Source organism: Ischnura elegans, chromosome 7 (assembly GCF_921293095.1).
Source record: "Ischnura elegans chromosome 7, ioIscEleg1.1, whole genome shotgun sequence".
In the NCBI taxonomy this organism is placed as follows: domain Eukaryota; kingdom Metazoa; phylum Arthropoda; class Insecta; order Odonata; family Coenagrionidae; genus Ischnura; species Ischnura elegans.
The window spans coordinates 111,226,164-111,249,370 of NC_060252.1; the positions used below are offsets into that span (position 1 = coordinate 111,226,164).

General features: G+C 39.9%; 1 protein-coding gene across 2 annotated transcripts in view; it reads right to left on the reverse strand.

The window, feature by feature from the left end:
- The window catches only part of LOC124162570 (4-coumarate--CoA ligase-like 1), a 48,839-nt gene extending 28,179 nt beyond the window's left edge, over positions 1–20,660 (reverse strand). The window contains exons 1-3 of one of the 2 annotated variants that reach the window (XM_046539148.1): positions 20,458–20,660; positions 4,619–4,721; positions 2,937–3,103 (exon numbers count right to left, since the gene is read on the reverse strand). In XM_046539148.1, the coding sequence (XP_046395104.1) occupies positions 2,937–3,103; positions 4,619–4,640 (189 nt within the window). In that variant the 5' untranslated portion in view covers positions 4,641–4,721; positions 20,458–20,660. Of the gene's footprint in view, positions 1–2,936; positions 3,104–4,618; positions 4,722–19,280; positions 19,412–20,457 lie in introns of those variants that run through there. The other variant, XM_046539147.1, reaches the window with a different exon arrangement.
- Positions 20,661–23,207: the final 2,547 nt, after the last annotated feature.

The following is a 23,207-nucleotide window of genomic DNA, read 5'->3' on the forward strand; positions in this document are numbered from 1 at the left end:
AACTGACTGCAGTCGAAAAAAAATTATGTGGAAATAGGTATTGAATCCTGAACTTAAATATAAATTTAAAAAACTCCTCTAGGTAGCTGATTTACCACATAAGAATATGTCTATTTACTATCATTCTACTTTATTTTGACCTTTTATATGTATGAACCATAGCATATGTTAGAAATAGATCAAATTCAATAAATATTACAAAACATTTTAGAATCAAGTTGATACCCCTGCGTAATTCAATATGCAATAATTTTAAATTTTCTGCAATCACGAAATTGGAGATAAGCAGGAAATTACGCAATAATCCTGCGACTCAATAACTAGTTGTGGAGAAATTCATCCTCAGATAAAGATGTCAAAGTATGAGATCATAGATAATTAAATTATAATATAGTTATTGATTCGTCCGTGATAACGTATTGAGTCATCTCTTGAATTGAGTTCATTTGGACTTATCAATTACGAATGGATTTCGTGATATGCTGATCAAAAATTAAGATTACGATATTTAACACGCGGGCGATCCACTCAATGGAAAAATTATCGAGTGAATACCGCGTGTTGAGGGTATGGTAGCAGCGCAGGTAAATATTTATTAACTGAAAATATATATATTAAACGAAATACAAAACTTGAAATGATAACGTAGGAAAATGCACGACAGGCTGTTCAGAGTCCACTTATACACGATTAATTACTATTGATGTCACATTTTTTTTTACGGCGTTTCATGTCCGAGCCAAAATACGCTGGAAATGACGGCTGAGATATGACTTAATACCACCCCACGAATATGTTCCTTATAATTATTGAAAGCATGCGAGTCCTTCATCTCTATATATTCCCCGCTCTAAAATTGTGAATTATGAGTTGATAAACGGTTCAGAGATGGTTTAAGTAGGTAGCAATAAAAAATAAATCGAGTTAGATGAAATTACTTTTTTAAATTTATAATCGGTTACTTACTACGTTTACGACCAATTACGATTTTAAAAAGGTATTGGGAAATCGTAGTTACAGTTGCAACTAAGGTCACAGTAACTCTTCATATTTTTTAAACGCACTTCAGTGCACAATAATCTATCGTTGGGATCTTTTTAAACTCCAAATTTCAGCGATTGTTTTCACTGTCAACAAATAATGAATACACCAAAAACATTCTCCTTTGATGGCAACATGATTGTTATTGTAGATAACAATACTCATTCTCAAGTTTTCGACCACAGCTCCTTGGTGCAATAGCATGGGGAAAACACGATTGTTTTAGAAAGCGATGAGTAGCTTACACTGTACAAGCTGCTTACAGGTAATCGATACGTTTTTAAACATAGATTTGTAGTAAAAATTCTCTCAAATGTAATCGCTAACAGTTTCTTAGTTAATATCCCATCCCTGACATGGTTGCATACACATTCTGGGCGAAAAGTTGAAGTGATAGCTTCGGTATATTTGAAGGTGGACGGAGAAAAGTAACTGTCACAAAATTTTATGGTTACAAACTGAAAGTTAAGGCAACGAAAAGCACCGTGCGTAGATTACACCCTTTGGGGGGAGGTAAGATGAATGTAAGGTTGGAATAAGTAGCTTAAGTCTAAAATGAATGCAAAATTTAAAAAATGAAGGAAGTATGATAGCACAAGCACATGGAAAAGAGAGACTACTATAGCTCTAACAATAAGAGGCGAGCAACGTATAACACAAAAGCTTTTCCTTGACAGGGAATGATATGTCCTTTTAACGAATGATGAGAGACAGAAAAATAATAGTAGAGTCAGTAACGCATAGTTGGGATAGAGATCTAACTTGGGAAAAAAGGAGACAGCTTACTTTTTCAGATTGGGTGCAATGACGTAAACAGTAGGTCCTCAGAGGGTTATCTATTATTGCACAATCATACGGTCCTCGGAGAGTAGTGTTGATTTATTATATTTTTCTTAAATTCATGTGCTTTTGTAGGTAAGTTTTGTGGCTGTTTAATGTAAACAAAAAATCTACTACAGTATCCCAAGTTTGGCTATTTTAGTTTTAACGTGTTCCAAGCATTGGAAAACAGAGGCGTCCCAAGTAAGGGGGAGGTGTGTCTAACTTGGGACAGCACAAAAAAATTTAAATGTATAATAAAATGGTGGATTAACAATAGGATAGTTTCCTTCATCAAAGAAAATGACGAGGCAAGGAACGAATTAACGAACGGCAAGGGTCAATTTTAACTGCATTTGAAAAAGGTCAGATTGGCGCCCATGCGATTCCACTCCACGTGACGTCGCAGGGACCTAGTTTCTACACGAGATGATAAAAGTTTTACATCGTCTGAGATTACCAATGCATGCATGAGGCACAGAGCTCAGGGAAACATGTCTTAATAATCACCTATTAAAACTGCCTATGGTTGGAAAGTTTCCTTCGTTTGATAAGGTATTAATAATCCTTATTTAAAGCAAGCGCTACCTGCTAGTAGGGTACTCAGCTACCTGCTAGCATCCTGCGTCGTATCAGCGCTCAAAGCCTCGCTCCAAGGTCACCTCACTGGCGGCAGCGGGAACCAGAATGACATCACACGGGGTTTTCCCATCATTCATACTTAGCCATCGCGTTTTCGCGCGCTTGAAAATTTTCACTTTTCATTTAATCGTGAAAAATACATATCGTCATTTAAAAATCTAAAAGCGTGGAATACATACTCCAGGAGTAATAATCTTTCGATTTAGGCAATAAAAAAATAATAGGAAATCACCCTATTCCTTATTTTCAAAGTGCATTGGTTCTTTAGAGTTTTGGTTAACATTCACAGTTTATGGTTATTTCCTACAGTATATTTATTTATGTTATTAGAGCATATACAATATGCCCGAACCATGAGCTACTGTCTGTGCGTAGTGTAGAGCACGTGGGGGTGGTGAAACTGGAGAGAGAGAAATGCCTTGAAATCCTCTTACCGCCCAATCCAAGTCTTTGAGGAGGTCGTAGTTCATGTCCAAGCACTGCAAGAGGTAATCGGTGAGTGGAATTTCGGGTATTTTGATTTGCGACGCGAAGGCACTGTAGGGGGAGACCACGATGTTTGGGTCGTCATCACCACAAGACCCCTTCTCATTCGGGTGTCCTAAAAATAGAAATAAGATGGAGCATTATCTAATTACATCCAATGACTATGAAAATGTTGGAGAAAGACCCACAGAAAAAGAAGTTTATATAACTTAGGGACACACTAAGCATAAACTGGAAGTAATAATGATATATTTTCCATACAATAGGGAAGTTTCCTTCATTAAATAAAACGAAACGCATTGATTGCGATTCGTTACCCACCAATGGTGTATTCATAATACATAAATTATTTGGTTTTTGAAATACCGGTTTAGACGAATGGCAAGGGTCAATTTTATCCTCATTTGAAAAAGGCCAGATTGGCGCCCATGCGATTCCACTCCACCTGACCTCACGGGGACCTAGTTTCTTTACGAGTAGATGGGAGTTTTACATCGTCTGAGATTATCAATGCATGCGTGAGGCACAGAGCTCAAGTTAACATGGCTTAATAATCACCAATTAAAACTGCCCAAGGTCGGAAAGTTTCTTTCGTTTGATAAGGTATTAATAATCCTTATTTAAGCCAAGCGCTACCAGCTAGCAGGGTACTCTGCTACCTTCTAGCATCCTGCGTCGTATCAGCGCTCAAAGCCTCGCCCCAGGGTCACCTCACTTGCGGCAGCGGTAACCAGAACGACGTCACACGGAGTTTTCCCAGCATTCATACTTAGCCGTCGCGTTTTCGCGCGCTTGAAAATTTTCACTTTTCATTTAATCGCGAAAAATAGATATCGTCATTTAAAAATCTAAAAGCGTGAAATACGTACTCCAGGAGTAATTATCTTTCGATTTAGGCAATAAAAAAATAATAGGAAACCACCCTATTTCATACAGTAATTTTTTTCCATTCACGGTAGTAAGGTAGCCTATATAAGGCAATAAGCCTGTAATTAGGCCAACTTCAAAGATTCATGCGGAAATGAAAACATACAACCAAAAATACTCATTAGCTAAAGGAAATAAAGAAGGAATTTTCTGAGTAAAAAAGTAGCACAGATACATAGATGGAGAGTAACTGAGTTTCCGGTCATGATTACATTTGATTTGATACTTAGGAGCAATATATAGACATTGAAAATTTTTTAGCTTTTTCTTAACATCTTCTCTTTCTCTGAAAGTATTAAGTATGTAGATACAATCGATCTACCACTACCCCCATACGCCTACGCCAGAATCTTCAAGTGAACGCGTAAGATTACCCACAACCGCTACACCATTGCATTCCCAGGGGATTAAAGGTAAAATGCGTTCTTTTTTGTCAATACAAAATATACTGAGTTTAAATTGAATCTTAAAACACAGATAGATTCTCGAGTTTCAGGGCCGTATTCTTAGTCGACCGTGTTGGGTCAACCGACCCTGGATACGTCATCAGCCCCTACATAAACCGATCTCGCCCTACATGCGCCACATCAAGCCCTACATATGGCCGTTTTTGGAACTAAACGGGCCCCATTTGATGGCGTTTTGGTGCTGATAATAATACGGCAGATTTGGTGCCGCACTCCGGCGGCCGTTCTCAACCTACCGTTTACCATGATGTCCGGCATTTCGCTTCGGTTGATCCCTCAGAGAACTCGTCTTCCAGGTGAGCACGGTTTTTTCTCCTATTGATGATTTTGGCGGTGCACCTGCAAAAAGTAGAGTATAATTTTTTCTGGGGAAATGTGACGAGTAGAGGGTGAAATATGATAAATTAGGTAGTGAGCATACTGATTTTCTCCGCTATGAATACATTAAAATAGGGAAGCAAAAACTGATAGAGGTGGATGAATTCGGTTATTTGGGAAGCAAGATAACTAGTGACGGGAGAAGTAAGAAATAAATTATCAGCAGAGTAGCTCAGGTGAAGATAGCATTCCACCAAAAGAGAGACCTACTTACGGGAAACTTAAATATGGAAGTAAAGAATTTATAAGAACCTACATTAGGAGTATGCTCCTATACGGAAGTGAGGCATGGACAATGACCGCAGCGAGGAAAGCGAGGATAGAGGCCTTTGAAATGTGGTGCTACAGAAGAATGATGAAAATCAAATGGATCGACCGAGTTAGTAACGAGGAAGTCCTATGAACAGTAGGAGAGAGGAGAAGCCTCATGAAAACCTTAACAAGAAGCCGGAACAACCTTATAGGCCACATCTTGAGGCATGATGGTCTGATTAAGACAGTCGTCGATGGACAAGTGGAAGGCAAGAACGGAAAAGGAAGACCTCGAACAAAATATATGGAACAAGTAAAGAAGGATGTGGAAGAGAAGAAATACGTAGGTGTGAAAAGATAAGCTGATAGGAGAACTGAGTGGAGAGCTGCGTCAAACCAATCCTAGGATTGTTGACCAGTGATCATGATGAATTTTGATATTTTATAACAAAAACATCTGTTGTAAAAATAAATATAGAAGTTAACGAAGCTTTCTCGGGTGTTCCACCCACTTACATTCGCCGAAATGTTGTAAAACAAATAAATTGTCCATCGTTTAGGCTTCATCAGTTATCTTTCGTATTTTTGCGGGAAGGCAGCCCGAAACATAAAAATTATCCATACAAAAATGTTTTGTGTCCAGATGAAACATACATAACAGCAATCAGAGTTTTATAGGATGGAAAAAAGTCGTTTTCCGTAATATTGTGCCAGAATCCTTGGAAGCCAATCACCTGGCGGTAAATAGAAACATCAATTTAATGAATACGGCGGAAGAAGAGAAATCCTGTTAAAACTTCAGGATGGATAGGAGAGCAAAAAATAAGTGTCAACCTTACTTCGAATACAGATTTCCCGTTCCATCATATTTCGCTTTCATAGTCAAGCGTTAAATGTCATTACTTTTAAAGATCCTTAAAATCCTATCTTAAGATCCTTTAATGACCCTTAGAAATAAGTAAGATTTCTATTATGACATCATCAAATTGACACTATTCGATTTCACGGCAATGAAGGGGCTTGCCTCCCTACATTTCATAAATAAAAACGATGAGTTCCAAGGATTAATTTCGGGTCGTGAATTTGCAGCGTTTTTGTCAATTATAGTAATAGTTGAACCATTTAAAAAGGAAATAAACGTGATTGCGAACAACAATCTTATCTTGTGACGTCATTTGTCACATTCTTGCTCCGTATATAGGGCGCGTTCCGTAATTCACTGGCAGTACTGCTACTGCTGCTGCAAAACGGAACGGAAAACAGTACTGCCACTGTAAGCAAAGCAGTGATTTCGGAACGGTCAACAGTAGCTGCTGTTGATAATTTCGCTGGAAATAGTGGACATAGCAACCCCTTTGAAAGAGATTAAGATATAATTGGGATTTTATGGATTTCAAAATACGGGTTTAATACAGATTTAATATTTTCTGTGTTTGTAGGGAATGAATCGTGCAAATACCATTTTCAAAGTAAATTGAATATATACGTTGTAAGCATGAAAGTTCGAAATTGATGGATTGCAGCCTAAATAAATATTTTTTTAAATATCCATTGCAACTGAGGATAGACATGTAAAACTTTTAAAATTAAAAGTACTTCAATCTCAGGTTGACAAATGCCTTCAAACAGTGCGTAAACATAATCGAGAACAATTTACAAGGCACCAATACAGGTATTAATTAGGTGTACCTCAATATTCACGCTTGAAGAAAATTTAAACGCAATACACGCTATACACTTCACATATTCGTACTTCATGTAAACAAACAATTAGGTCAGTATCCTGAAGCTTAAGCAGACGATAACATACGTACAGTTAATATGGTAGAATAATGTAGTATAGAGAGACGAATTTCCAACGTGTAATTAAAATTGCTTTTGCCATTACTTATGTTATTATTATGCTCACACATTAAACGGTACGGCGGAACAAGAGAGTCTATGTATCAATGCATTGCAGTTATGAAAGAAATCAACAAAGTTTATGTATGCATTTATGTTACACACGATGCCCATACATATATTGAGAACGTAATTTTAATAATAATAGTTTCTTGCGTTGAAGTTTTCAGTAATTTCTTCTTATGTACCACTGGAATTTACGAGACATTAACCAAGACACCATCGGTAAATCGCACCGAGTTAGCAAAACAAATATTTCATATAGGTAATCAAACACTCATTCGCACACATCTTGCCATTTTCACATCCAATACTGTAATGGTTCAAGCCCCATTACAATGCATTTCTACTCGGCGCATTTTCTTCCCTACCAGTTTACCCGCTCGTTCCACGACCTTTCCCAAAACCCCACCCCCAAACCATGGCCCGTGGAGGAAGGCGTGGATGAGTAAGAGGGGATGAATGTGTTTTCGCCGATTTTTGTATGGTTGTGTGTGAGTGTGTGTGTGTGGGAGGAGGGGAGCTCGGGTTTTCCCTGAGTGAGTGGCGTATTACTCCTCCCTTTCTTCATTGTGCATTACCCCCACCCCAAGTTGAGGTATAATAAAAGGTGGTGCGCGTAAGAGAACCGAGGGAATTCCTAAGTGACTGTCGGGCGGAGCCTATGCCCAAAATCAGTGCGACGCACGGCAGGAGGAGACAAGGGGCCCAAGTGTTTCCAGAAAGATTGATCTGGAAGAAGAATTCCCCCCCCCCCCGTCCGAAGGAGCAAAGGACCAGCTGAAGAGGACGCATTATCTCCGTTCCGGATGCAGCTTCCTCCAACAAGGGAGAAAGGAGTGCAGTAAATGGAACGAGAGAGTGTTGGATCCAACCTGGTCGAGACTCGGACTACGACAAAGTAAGATTGCAGCTATCCCCCCCCCCCCCCCCAAAGCCCCCTTGTGTCTCCTGCCAAGCCAAATTAAGAAAAACAGTCACGGAACGCACCCGTTACATAAGTGAAAGTGAAATCAGTCACCAAGTACAATTAACGTTCGCACCCCAAATTTACATTCGACGGGATGGACTATCATTTACCTCCCCAGTCAAGAAATCATTGAATTTGTATCATATTTACGTGTTCACCACCGAACTTTACTTTGTTATCATCGTTTTCTATATTGATTTTCATCTAGAAACCAAGTTATATTGTTTTTTATTTTAATTTATCATCGATGTTTCATAAGTGGCTTTCACCAATTCATATTTCATTAGCGTATAAGAGGGTTCCTTTTGTTTTTTGTCATATGCAACCTTATTTGTGTGAATTATATTTTGTTTAATTGAAAGTGTTTGAGAGAGTGTTTTTGTTATGATTCCTCCACGGGTCACCTCATTGAAAATATCCTTCGTCCTTCCTTTCGCCCCGTCTGATTTCCTTCCCGTAAATGCGTGTTGGACGAGTGCATCAGCGCCCGAACGTCACCCATCAGTTTGAATCGGGAACCCCCCACCCGCAATCATCTTCACAGAAGGGGAATATTTTTTTTATTTTATGTGAATTACGAGAAGTGAGTGGCATAGTTTTGTCCCGTAGGTCCCATGCGGGAGGGATCTTCGCGGATTTGTATTTTTTTTATTTTGTGCGACGTCTCCCCCCGGTTCTATTGTGGTATCCGTGCGAGTCGGGGGTGGGATGCCACAATACATATTTATAACAGAAAATCGGAGTTCTTTTTCTCAGTTTACGTGAATAGATTATGAATTATGTCCGTTATACTTCGTTTACTTGCGTACCATATGTTATTAAACAAAGCGGTTGCTGTGTTCCAAATACAGGTGAACATTGCCTTCCATCTACTTACTGCCGCTACTGCTGCTCTCGGCTTGCAGTAGCCACAGTAGAGTTCACAGTAGGGAACGTCATCAAATGACTGACGTCATCGGTTACTGTACCGTACTGCCAGTTGATTATGGAACGGTTTGGCAGCACTGTCAGTACTGCCAGTGAATTTCGGAACGCGCCCATAGTCTTATCTTTGTACACATTCGATTCATGTGTTGCCAGCATCGTTACACCGTTTACATTATCACCTGAAGAGCCCACTCGTGATGTGATTTTAGAGCTAGCTGCTTCGGACGGCGCATAAGCAGATCGGATTATGAGGCGGGTGGCACTAGTATCCAAGGGCAAACTCCTCATGAAAAAGTTCTGATATTAGGACAAATATTTTTTCCCTAGAAACGCAACTGCCGTTTGCATACTCGAAGAAGATGACGTCACAACAATTGCCTAACAACACTCGCCATTTTCGAGATTCCGCACCCCCAAATTTTAGACCTTACTTCTCCGAGATTTTTCAGAGTTCTAGTGAGATATTTTGGAATTGAGAATTTTCAAGGGCCCTTTAAAAAAAATGTATCGATTTCCAAAAATTATGAAATTCGCCCATTTTCAACGCGGTTATCCCATTCCAATTTTGAGCTAGACGTATTCCGGTCCGCGACCGCATTCAACCCTCGCATATTACCACGGAGTACTATACTCTGCGGTATTACTGTTCCGACAGCGACAATTTGCATTAACCTCGCTCCTAGTAAAATTGACATCACATGAGAGAGTAAGAGGATGAAAGATCGTGTGGTTCTCAACTTCCGACCTAGATAGCTGGGATTCTTCTTCCGTTCACGAAATTCTCTTCCACGCAAGTAGCCGACTCCTCTAAGATAAGAAACACGATAAACGGTGTTTATGAACCGTTTCACTGACCTTGGAAGTTGGCCGAAATGTTGGAGACGCATTCTGCTGGTATCCATGCGATGAGGAGACAACCTGTCAAAATCCTTCCTCAGTTTTCTTTTCAGTGACGCAGGGGTCCAACTCTTCAGGGGTTTCAGGGGTCGTATATTGAGGGAGAAATGGCCAATTTTGATGAGAAAACTAGTTTTTTTAATTGAAATTTGAGGTTGGAGTATGTTAGCATACAGTTTTGTGGTACATATTTCGTGCCGCGCCTTAAAAAATGTATTCCTTATCTTTGTTTGTTAGTTCAATGACTTCATTTCGATGGTTCTGTCTTTTTTAAATTCATCATTGTGATTATCTTGAGATTTCCAGAGAAACTTATAAATGCAGCAGACATTGTTTAGGCAGGTTTTACGTTTTACTAAGAAATATAGGTATTTTTTTCGTGAAAATTCTAGTGTATGGTCTTCGGGTTGTAATTCACCGGCTAATGAAGTTCTCATGCTTTAGTTACCTTTTGAATGGTGAAAGAAATGATGGAGAATCTGAATGTGCAATAAAGCGAATTACTAGACACGCGACCTCCTACTGAAACTTCTGGCATTAAGCGTGAACGCTTCCATCTCAATGAATTACCAGAGCATAGATCGGAGATAAACTGGAGTGTTTGAGATGAACAATTGAAGTTGGCAGAGGACTATATTAGGAAATATCTGTATCTCTGAATCTTAAACAAAATGATGAAACACGATTATTTATCGAATCATGGCATAATCTACGGAACATATGGGTTGGCGGCAAGGAAATGCGACCGAAGGCGAAGATTTTCATTGCGATAATGTGAGTTCAAGCAACGCACCTGAGCTTGAAAGTTTTCGTGATGGAGTGGCAATAAAATAGAATAAAATAGAGCTATTCCACTTGGAAATAAAACTTTACGGACCGACGCGTGTTCTTTCCGATTGATGCGTCATAAAATGAGAGTGATAGCTAGGCATTTCCAGGAGTGTGTGATGCGGGTGTGCCTAAGAGGGAGGAGGCAGGGCTGATTGCGTATAGCGTCCTAGTTTCACCAACTTTATTTCAGTTATGATAGTGAAGGAGTTTTAAAAATAAATTGTTTTTCGATCAGGCGTCAACTTTTCGAGATGTTCTAGACGAAAAATCGACGACCCTTTCATAGATAAGTTGATTACGTCACGAGCTCGTTCCGAGCGTCTCTACGCTCTTCAGGTACTCTATAGGTCTCGTGTATGGACTTCGCGTAGTTTATTATTTGTTTTAACTCATGGTGCCGATTCCTTTCCTAAATGAAAGGTTCGAGTCAATGAACCAAAACTCAACGTACGTCAATAACTCATTTAAATTGGGCGGACCGCTTTAGAGCTATTCTTATTTTAAGCTGACAAGAGAATGGATGGTAAGGAAGATATTTTTCGCCGCAACTTATCTTTCCCGTGAATCCACCGCGTTCTTTTAAAGAATTGAGATTTCGGGAAAGACCTCGTTGAACTTTTAAGAGGAGTCGTGAAATTATGCTTGGATTATTATTATTATAGTGCTTTTTCGATTAAGGCAGGTTTCCATAGAGTATTTACAAAGTATTAAGGTAGCATCCCCTCCCTTCCCGTACTTTCCTCTTCAATTCACAACAATGCCTACTCTCTATCATTCTGTAACGATTAATCTTATCCTCTTCCTTCCTCTCCCTCGCTTACCTGACATTTTTCCCTCTAACACTGCTTTGAACATCCCCTCCCCGCTAAGTACTCGCTCCATCCATACCTTCTGTCTCCTCCGTATCTCATCTAAAAGCTGCCTCTCCTCACCCACCATGTCCAGCACTTCGATCTTCCTTCCTCCTATCCTCCAAATTCACCTTCTCCACACCAACATCTCAAACGCTTCCAGTTTCTCTTGCCCTCTTTCCTAATAGTCCATATTTCCGCACCGTAAAGCGCAACACTACAGATCAGACATTTCACTTTTTCTGTAAACTCTAACGTAAATCTTTGGAAGGGTTTAATGAATAAAATTTACGCAGTAAATTACTATCAAATCATTGAATTAGACGTAGATTGGTTCCCCTCAAATAAATCCGATAGTGAAATGTTGATAAGTTTTGGGAGGGGATTGAGTGATGTGTTATCAGCCGCTGACCTGAGGGGCATGGGCGTGGAATGTAGACTGATGCCGGGAACTGAAGAAAGGATGGAGTGGAGAAGAAAATATATCATAGGTGAAAATCGCACTTTCATTTTTATTTTATCGCAATTTCAAAAACAGTTTATCACATTTTGTGGCATCTATTTTTTTATTTTCATAATGAGGTAGATGACGATAAAATGTAGTGAAACACTATATATTTTTATGAATGGCTGGTGTACATTTTACTATTTTTTCATTTGTTCACTGTCACCGTCAGCAAGTGGAGTAGTTCCAACACCTGCGTACCTGCTCTGAGCGCTATTGAGTCAGTCATTTTTCATAACACTGTGTTTATGTTAATGGTCCACTGTGCTACATTTTTGAATAAGTCTTTAAGAGAGGAAATGAATTGCCGAATAAAAGATACAGGGTGCCATTTAAAAAAGACATACCGCTGTTCATATCTTTGTAAATAACAAAGCTACAAGGAAGGCAATCATGCTAATTAATGTCCCCCTGATGGCTAATGGACATTTGCTTGACACATTTTTGAATTTACATCTGGACAAAAAGTTATTTCGGGTGGTCAAGATAAATGGGACACCCTATATATGACAAAATACAGAATATTTTAAATAATTATGCTCCAGAACAATAATCAATTAAGGAATTAGACATATAGTGGCGGAGGTGTAGCTTGCCCGCGCCCACTTGTAGTTCGCGGCCACATAGAGTCCCACTAGCAGCTGGCCAGTCGCTCACATGCTTTAAGTGGTGAGTGTCGGTGGAGCGTTTAAACTGCGCTCGGCACAATATGTACGAATTTTGCCGTCGAAAAGGCAAATTTGCGTAAAAATATCATAAAAGTCTAGTCATCGCATCTATGTCGTATTTATTTGCGCACATCGCAACTATATCGCATTTGCGAATTTCACGCATCTCTAATCAAAGGGTATATGATGGTAATCATAGCTCATAGCCCTAGAACGACGGACTGGGTCCAATGGACCCGGTTGGTAGTTTTGAAAGTTTATAATTATGTCAACAATGCTTGACATTGATTTTGACGCCGTGACTTTTCCTAAATTTACGTCCTCTATAACATAGCAAGAAATGACGAGAATGGGCTAATTACATTGTTTTAGTATAATACAAAGTTACATAGTGGACGGACTGGGTCCATTGGACCCAGTCGACCATTTTCAAAGCTATGGTTAATTTATTTCTACTTATCCGCAATTTTCTTATTTACTTTGTATTTTTAGGTGATTCAATGTGCATAGAGTTACGAAAAAAGTCGTTGGCTATACTCATTACTAAGTAGTGGGCAATTTAATGGACTGCCTAAAGCATTATATATGATCTTACAATTTCACATTTAGAGTGATACGATCAGAAACATGTATCCATGTCATTTTGTAATGGGTAGTTTTTGCAATTATTTCTTGTTTGACGTATACGCAGAGTGAAATATCTTTATTCAGTCCCGTAATCTGTCAGTTTTATATGTGAGATCGTTCATCTAGCGTCTACGGTGCTTTCGTGGTGGTCAGTCAGAAGTTACGCTTGCAAGATGGAGTGATCTTGCTGCCTGCCTACATATGCTGTTATTCCACCTACCGAACTGAAGACATTGAAGAATTTGAATTCCATCATTACATTTTGATGCTGTACATGGTAAGCAAAAACCTTAGAAGATTAAAAAAAGAATATAATCTTTCATTCTAATGCACTACTTCAGTATTTAACTCATTCACCAAATTGTTTACTCCTCAGATGGATTACTTAGATGAATTTCGATGGATCAGTCGCACACAGATGGATCAGCCACAACATTTGTGGAGTGAGGTATTCATGTGACTGAATTCATAATGTGACTATTGGTATGCTGTGTAGTTGAGGATATAAGAAATCGTCGTCGCTCTTTAGATATTACAGTCAAAATAACTATCAAGATACTTTTGAGGCAATAATACAATTAGCATTGTTCATAATTATTATAAAAATTAGCTGTTCTAGTAAACTTATTGAGCTCTATGAATTGCTTGATGATATCAGACACAAAAATATGAGACAGCATTCATCTAAAGATGGCACAAGGACGTGCTTAGCATCTAAACATACATCGCTGACAGGGGGAGGGTAGTAGTGACTCCGGTAGAGATGAAGGCTGAAATGTTGAATGAGGATGAAGACGAACTGTACCGTGGGTGATTTTTCTTCATCTTGCTGAGAAGATGATAGAAATACGAAAATGGGGAATTCCTATCGGGAGAAAATCTTTATTTCAAGCAATCTGAAAGAGTGGTAAACAAAACCTCATGCCACTAAAAAGGATAGAACGCGAAGGCGTAACATTTTGCGTCATATCCTGTGCCCCGTGCGGAATATTTATTCTGTCTTCTGCCCTGTTGCTAATTTTGAGTCCTAATATCTTTGATGTTGTTAGAAAATAGACCACTATTGAAAGGTGTATAGTTTATCAAGCTTTGAATAATGAGGAAAATGACTCTGAACTAAATAATGTTCTGCGATAGCTAATATTTGTCGTTTTTACTAGTCAAAAATGAAAATGTTTCACAACTTTGGAGTAAACTAGACGGGGGAACAATATTCAATAGTATTATAGGGTGGGATCGATTCAAAATAATACTGCCGGTTACTCGATTTGATAATGCGACAGAAATGAGGAAAAGCAGATAAGATCTATTAGAGAAATATTTGATGTGCGGAATGAATATTTGAAATGTGTATTTGTGCCAGGATCCTGCGTGATGGTTGACGAATAGTTATGGATATTCCGTGGGTGCTGTACCTTTAGAAAGTTTTTTTCATGAAAATATAAGCCAAGAACTTTCATAAATTTTATGCAATCAATGCTTGTAGTAGCATAACAGTTTTTAATAACATTTGTAAATGCATTATTCTCTTGTTTCATATAATTTGTTATATATCTTATTTATCAGTGAAAAAAATCCATTTTGTAATTTGTGTACATGTAATTATGCTAGCAAACATCCATAAAAATGGGAAAGGTGGAGTGGTATATCTGTTAGGGGGAAAATATTATGCTTTCGTGCAGTATAAGCTTCCAACAAAATTATTTAACAGCAATAAAGACGTGAAGAAATATGTTGAGAAAGTAAATAAGGTAAAACAAACAATTAACTCAGCATAAATTCATCATAAACGGGCAATATTGGAGGAAAATGTTTCAGGGTCCATTGGACCCAGTCAGGCCACTACGCGATAATTTTTTTTCAGTCTTCCTAGGGTTAAGGGGTGAGTGTCGGTGGAGCATTTAAACTGCGCTCGGCACAAAATGTACGAATTTTGCCGTCGAAAAGGCAAATTTGCGTAAAAATATCATAAAAGTCCAGTCATCGCATCTATGTCGCATTTATTTGCGCACATCACATCTATATCGCATTTGCGAATTTCACGCGTCTCTAATCTTAGGGTATATGATGGTAATAATAGCTCACATAAGATGACAAATAAAAAATCGTGATTTTATGCGAAAATTTTAAAGTAAATTGTCAATCCCTTCATATCTTACATAGATATAATGAGCTAGGAATGGGAGGGCGAATGGTAGGGATAGATGGCTACATCGTTGCCTTCACACGCTGTGAACTTGGGTTCAAATCCCAGAAGTGGCAGATATTTTTCAGTGACTGCCCGATCCCTGCTTGAGTACTGCGTGAAGAGCACTTAGAGTTCAAGGGCCCATCCGTCGGATGAGACGCTATTCCGTGGTCCCCGCGGTGCCTTTTATCAAGAGGAAGTCGATGGCATCGCCGAGTTTCCTTCCGCCTTTCCCTCTGTATCCTTCTCTCAATGACCTCATGTGTAGGTGGCCACTTTCAAATGCCACACGAAGGCTGGATCCACGCCCTCCTATCTGGGGAAAACTTAGTCCACCATGTTCACCAGGAAAGTGAACGCTCGGCTCGTTAAACGGAACAGGGGCGCAGCTAGGAATTAAGGCTAGGGGGGGGATTCAGGCGCAACTAATACTGGGGGACTAGGGGTATTGCATACCCGCCCGGGTAAGCGGGAGGTGAGGAGGCCTTCCGCCGGAAAAAAATTAAGACAAACGGTTCAAAATGGTGATTTTTACGGCCTTATGAGGGATATTTTATTAATCCTCAATCTATTCTATAAGCAGTATTAATCCAATAAATTAAAATAGAATTAACCTAAAAATGTCTGTAAGCTCTTGGGGAGGGGGTTTATCCCCCAAAACCTCCCACTCCCTCCGCCATTGATGCGGAACCATATCAAATGATACATATTGATTTTACACTCTGGTTACACTAAAGCTGAAATAGGTAAAGTGAAATCCTCAACTTTCCTTCACTATCACCTAACATCTTGACGACCTTAAAGATATGCCCTCGTCTCCCCTCGAAACCTTTCTAGATCAGTATCCGGATTCTCTTGATTTGAATGATGCCCTGCGAATTGGGTCGCTCGCAACGAATGAAATTAAGAAAAAAAACAAGAACAACTTATTCAGACTCAGTTCTGCCATGCCATTTCCAATTATCTATAACCATAACATCGTAAAGGCAAGACTTCTCTTTTCACAAAAAGAAGTCTTGCCGTTAATCTCAACTGAAATAATCTATCAGAGCATGGAGTTATTTATATATTTGATTAACAATTACTTGGTTTTCAGGAAATTTGTGTAGACCTAATTAAAAATTAGCAAAATTAATTCCAAGAGCGCCTAAAAAAGTGAGGACACATAATTGCCCCACCTGCAAGCCGTTTGTTGGTGTGTTTGTTGGGCGCGGAGGAAATATTGTTTCGGGCTGTCTGTTAAAAATTTTAGTTAGACACTACCTCAATAAAACGATTATATACTTATAAGGTATTAGTTCTCACCAATTATGCACCATCCATTCTTCAACGCAAGCAGTAAAACCAAAAGCTGCATGCATTTCTAGCTATGAAAATACGAAAAACTTTATCTATTTGTACCACCGGGCGTATTATTCGGAAATAAGAGTATAAAATCAACTAATTGCAACAAGGCACATTTCCAGACGAAATACGCACCAGGACGTTTACATCTCGATGAATTCTTTCGAGGGCTGAAATTCTTGGTGAGAAAATGAATTTTTTTAACCAATAACTCATCACTCCACCATCCATTTCCCCCTTATGCCACTTCTGTGACCGTTCAAAAACTTGATATTTTTCACGCGGTCAAGTTAAAAAAAAGTCACCTCTCTGAGAGTAATAACGCTGTTCTACTCCAGAAAAATCATGAGAGCCATCCCTAATGACAGGATGAGAAGTTATTCATAAGGTTAGTAATTGAATGAAAGTGAGTTACACCTTGGATTCCTTTTCAGGTTTGGTATTTTGAACTGCATCTGCTGAACAGCATCTGCCCTCTTTGAACGCCATCATTATCAATGAAAAAAAGTCCCACAGTTCCTACGAACACAACTGAGAGCGATTTCTTTCTTAGATTTTAGAGTGACTGTTCGCATCTGTAGTGAAAACCGACATTGTTTGAATGACGAAGGTTCCGGGGACTTGGGGCTCCCATGATTTCCTGCTCAAAAACCGACAATGACACCTTCTAAAGGCCGTTTTACACGGTACACGGAATTGCGCAGTCTGACGTACGTGTGAAGGCGCAATCAAAATTGCGTCGTGTAAAGCGGTGAATTGCTAGGGCACATGCGAGAATGCGTGGACGCGAGACGGCAAAATAGCCCATGTTCTAATTTCGTTCATGCATTCGCGCAATTCCACGCCATTTTGGAAATTAATGCAGCTCTAACCTGCGCAATTCCGTGTACCGTGTAAAACGGCCTTAAAACTCAATCATTTAAACACTACGGAATGAAAGAAAAAATCGGCGGAATTTAGAAAAAGCTGCCATAATAATTAGTTTGAAGTGTATACAATTGTGTTCGATAAAATGATCCGTCTTATGGTAAATACCGGTAAAGATAGGTTTACCGGAGGAATCTGATTAATTTCTTTCTTCCAGCAGTTATAATGGAAATTGATGGCAATATTGTCATTATTACTGCTTTATTCACGCATCTAATAAAAATTATGAGAGACATTCATAGAAAAAACTGTCTTTTTCAACTGAAAATTTTTAAAAGTAGCTACGTAACTTTGATATAAAACGGAACTATCCCAGAGTAAACGGGCCAAATTGGAACTATAAAGTTAACTAATGCAGCTATAGATAAGCCAAAGCGTGCTATGAAACAGTGTCCTTAAGAGAACGAATTACTCCTGTTGACTGGTCGTATTTTTTTCGTGATTCACTGACTTAACACCATCTTAAAATTTACGCTGTATTCTTGATATTTTCGGGATTTCTACCTATACAGTGGGCCTTTTTCAATAACCAGCGGTGTCCCAAATGTGAACATTTAACTTAAGCTGTAACTGTATAGGGAAAAAATTTCGCTACAGAGCTGAGACGCAGGTGATAATTTACTAGGGTTGCCTTTAAATCGTCATTGTTCCCCGTAAGTCGCGCCTACAGGCTTGGTGGTGGGTGATACGGCAGCGATCGTTAACCTGCGCGTGAATACTTGAAAATTCAGGTGCGAATAGGGATAGATTTGAATTTCCGAGTCCGACATATCCATTAAAGAAGTTGTTTTCCGTCGTTTGAGGAAAAAAATAATTCCTGCGGCAATACTTTCCACCTAGTATATCTCTTTCTATCATTCCTGTCCGAGCAAGAAATGTTGTGCGGTTTTTAGATAATGTTCTCCGAGTCGCTCTGAAATATATGCGCTCTTAATTGCTCCTGCAATCTTAGCTCTAGCACGTAGCCTCAGCGACTCCCAGTCTAATTCGTTTAAAAGCTGTGGAACTTCCTCCATTCGCTCGTAGCAGTTTTGGACGAATCGCGCGGCTTCAGTCCGTATTTTTATTTAGTTCACAGATTGCATCTTTCTGCGCCGGCTCCCAAATGATTGCCTCGCAGTTAAGGCTCGGCCTGAAGAGTGGCACCTCTACTTCACCTTTATAAATATACCACCTTCTCGTAAAATGTCAAGATGATACCTTGAGTCAACAGTAGTAATACGACAGGAAATGAAGACAAATTTAAGATCGGTCGACCTATATTAATGCCTCCTCTCCACAGGGGCGCAGCTAGGAATTAAGGTTGGGGGGGGGGGTTTAGGTGCAACTAATACCTGGGTGTGTGGGGGTATGGAATAACCAACAGGATGAGCGGTAGGTGCGATATTAATAAATTGCGAAACTTTAAGATAAATTGTGAGTTTTACGGCTTTCTGAGGGATATTTCATTAATCCTTACGCTATTCTATTAGTAATACCACTCCAATTAAGTGAAATGTATTAAACTTAAAATTTCTCTGAGCTATGGGGTGGGGGGGGTTTATCCCCCAAACCCTGCCCCCTCGCTGCGCCACTGCCTCTCCATACCTTTCAGTTTCTGTCCTTCGCATCATCCAGAAAAGTAAACTTACCAGGGCGCAAAATTCAGCCGACAGCATAGAGGGAGATTTCCAGCCCAGGTTAGCGGTGGGCGTGACGTGACCCTCGGAACTGAAGCGTCCACCTTTCGCAGCTGAACTGTGAGTGGACTGCGGAGCGAGTGACACATATTATGAGTTCGGGGGGGGGAGGGAGTGGGGAGGATGTGACACCTTCTGGCAGACCATTGGAAACATATCGCGGCTGGTGGGTGGGGGGGGGGGGAGTCGGGGGCTGGAGGAAGAAACGGGGGTGATGGTAATTGGGGCGGTGGTAATTATTACGTCGTTTGATGGGGCGGAGAGGGGAGGGATGGGCTCATTTGACACATCCTCCCTCACACCTCCCTCCCATCCGTCCACCTGCGGACTTCCCGTCCGGATAAAGTCCACCGACGTACTTCCCCTAACGATGGATGTGCGTCTCCAGGAGCATCCAATCCCTAGCTTCCCTACCCGATCTTCTTGTGGGAACCACCAAGTATTTCGACGAAGAATGGGGGAAATTAAGAGCTGCGACGCCTTCTTCTATCGCATCTGTAAACACATAATCACCATTCATGATGCAGTCCTAAGCCTCCATAAACATTTACAGTTGTGAAATTTTAATACCGTAGGAGTTGAAGGAATAAACACTTGGCTTTTTCCAAATGGTAATTTATTTCGTCCGACCATGGTTTCGTTACCGCTTAACATTTTCAAGGTGAGGAGCACAGGGAAATTGAGCAATCCAAATGTTGCGTTATAAATGGAGTGGGGAATTTTTTGGGTTGGTGGTTAGGGAGAGGTGGCGGTTGGGTTGAGTCCTAACATAAATCTAGACCACTGACGTCACATTGCCTATATTTTTCTGCGTCATGGCACTGATTTGAGCTAGTTGTTTCAATATCATCAAATTTTATTAAAATCCTGACGCACTTCGTTCTTCGCAAGCATTACATTTTATGGAAATAAAATTTCGAACGAAAATATAGAGCATGAAAACAAAGTCGTTGTAAACCACCAAAATCCATTACGTGATCTAGGTTTTTGTAATTTCAAAGTTAGTTCTATGCGAAAACGTCGATGCTCGCTCTTAGATTTCTCCTGCGTGAATATCAACACACGCTTCCCCATCACCATAGATACGGCCGACGGCTCCAACCACTCCCACTCGACGGCTCCAACTTACCCAACCTCATTGATATGGCGTCCTTTCCTCTTCCCTTTCCACTCGAGCTGTCCGCCACCACCACCTAGTTGAGCGTGCAGCCAATTGCACCTTTCGCAATGCAGGGAACTTGAAGTGCACGGATTCTCCCCGGCCCAGACGAGTGGCTTCTCTCATCGGGAAGACGATTCACGCGTCGTCGCGCGTCTTCTGTCTCGCGCTTGAAGGAGATAACCGACTCTATTTATCGGCAGGAACGATCAAGGCTCGCGCGATTGGATTATCCCACAAGGTGCACACACTAGAGTCACCCTCTCCTACGGTCGTCAATCAATTGCTCTAATCGCCACCATCTCCATCTCGCGACTGAAGACTACGCCTCGAGACACAAATAGATCACGGTTGCACAAAATCACCGCCACGAGGACAAGCGCCGGCGAACGGTGTCGACAAATCCACAAGTGTTTGTTTCTACGCCCGGAAAAATCATGAATGGAAACCACGAAATGAAAACCAGGGTCCCTGTTCATCAACAAAGTTTCGATCTCAAAGCCTCATTTGGACAATCTCAGCCCCACCCAATTTTTGGCTCTTAAAAGTGTGACAAATTTTTTCACGAATATAGTTAAGTGCAGAGCCCCTCATCTTCGTAATATGTCCGCTGATAATGTTTTCCACACTATATCTACTATTCCAAATTTAATCCTCAAATCCGATTTAAAACTAATACATAGCATTCTAAACTCTGCCATAGACTGTCCCGATCTCGTCTCCACTCTAACTTTTAAAGTTCCATGCAGACCCACTCGAACGCATTCGCTCCTCCATATGCTCATTCCCAGATTGCCACTAACCAAACGTTCCATCCTCTCCCGCCTCTCTTCCCTCATGAATTCCCTCCCAGATCACATTGACCCGTTCTCCTTTCCAAACCACTCCTTTACAAAACCGCGCTCTTTCCTACCTTAATAGAAACTCTTAAGGTCAATAAGTTTACTTTCAATGTATTGTTATTTATTTATATTTATTATGTTTGATTGTGTTTGTACTTTTTAAGTTTGTTATACTGTGCCGCTATAAAATGGCAAACTATGCTGTATGTGGACAATTTGATAAATAAATAAAAATGTTTCAAGCAAATGTTCATTATCCGTCAGGGGGACATTAATCAGCATGATTGCCTTCCTTGTAGCTTAGTTATTTAATACAAAGATATGAACAGCGGTATGCCTTTTTTAAATGGCACCCTATATTTTTTATTCGGCAATTCATTTCCTCTCCTAAAGACTTATTCAAAAATGTAGCACAGTGGACCATTAACATAAACACACTGTTCTGAAGACATAAGAAACTCGTTCACTTACTGGAGTTAGCAGTAAACAAATGACAAGCAAGTCAAAACATAACACAAAAGTCACTTTAAGCCCGGGACCCCCGGGACCACAACCGCGTCCACGTCTAGGGTGCCATTTAAAAAAGACATACCGCTGTTCATATATTTGTAAATAACAAAGCTACACGGAAGGAAATCATGCTGATTAATGTCCCCCTGACGGCTAATGAGCATTTGCTTGACACATTTTTGAATTTGCATCTGGACAAAAAGTTATTTCGGGTGGTCAAGATAAATGGGACACCCTGTTCAAAAGCCACGCGATTCACAGTCTTATGGCGTAACAGCGAGTAATTCTTGCAATCGGGAAGTGTTTTGCCTAATATATCCCTGAAAAATGAAAGTTTAAAAAGAAAGCGTAGCATTAATACCTATTGAGAAGAGAAAATACGCTGAGTACAATCATTCAAAATGAAACAAGTAAATCTGATATATTTACGTATTTCGAAAGGATTATAAAATGTGAGGCTAGTTGAACTTCGTACAAAGGGATAGTGGAACTGAATTAGTTATTTTCCTTTAAAGTTACTTCATTTCAAAATATTCAAGATACCCGCATAACGACAGCGATGACGTATTTGCAGTTATTTCAAACAAAATGGTTCATTAACTTTATGATGCCGCAAGATGGCGAAACGCATAGAAAACTTTTTTTAAAGATTGTCTAACTAAGACAACAAGATGTATTCTAAAATAAATCGAAATCTGCAAATTTTGAGCAGCTTAAAGTTTTTTCTTTGACTTCGAAACCTCACATTTTTCAGATTGAAGTTCCCCGGAGTCTGTCATATACGTTTCCCTAAAAGAAAAAATGGCTCACAATGTAATAATGGTAAGATACGGTATACCTGATTCGCTGCGTTTATTGACGGATTGGACATTAAAAAATGTTCCCTTGCAAAAGTGGAAAACATAAAAATGGTCACAAAAATTGCCATGTAAAAAAACTCCCCTGGACCATGTGTCGAACCACGAGCCCCAGCGCTGCGACCATACGCTATCCATATTATACATTAATTCCCATAGCACTTATATCGATATAAGTTTCGACCTTAGATAAACGTTCCTCATTACTACTTTGCTACCAAAATTTAGCGGGGAAAGCCCATGATCTACACAAAACCTCAGAGCGTGATTGCGGCTCGTATAAAAGTTGCGATCAAATGACCTAGAAATGTTTAAAACCTTATCTTTGAAAGTTGGAGAGGAATGGAGAAGGTGGAGAGGTCGGAGAGGAAGGAACAGAGGTGGAAAGTGAAAACCGTGCTGGATGGAGGAATATTAGGCAAGCAGCGGAGGAGGGGGAAGGACGAGAGGATTGAATGAAAGGGAACAGGTCTCACCGCGAATTGATAAGGAAAGTTCAAATGGAAAGGGG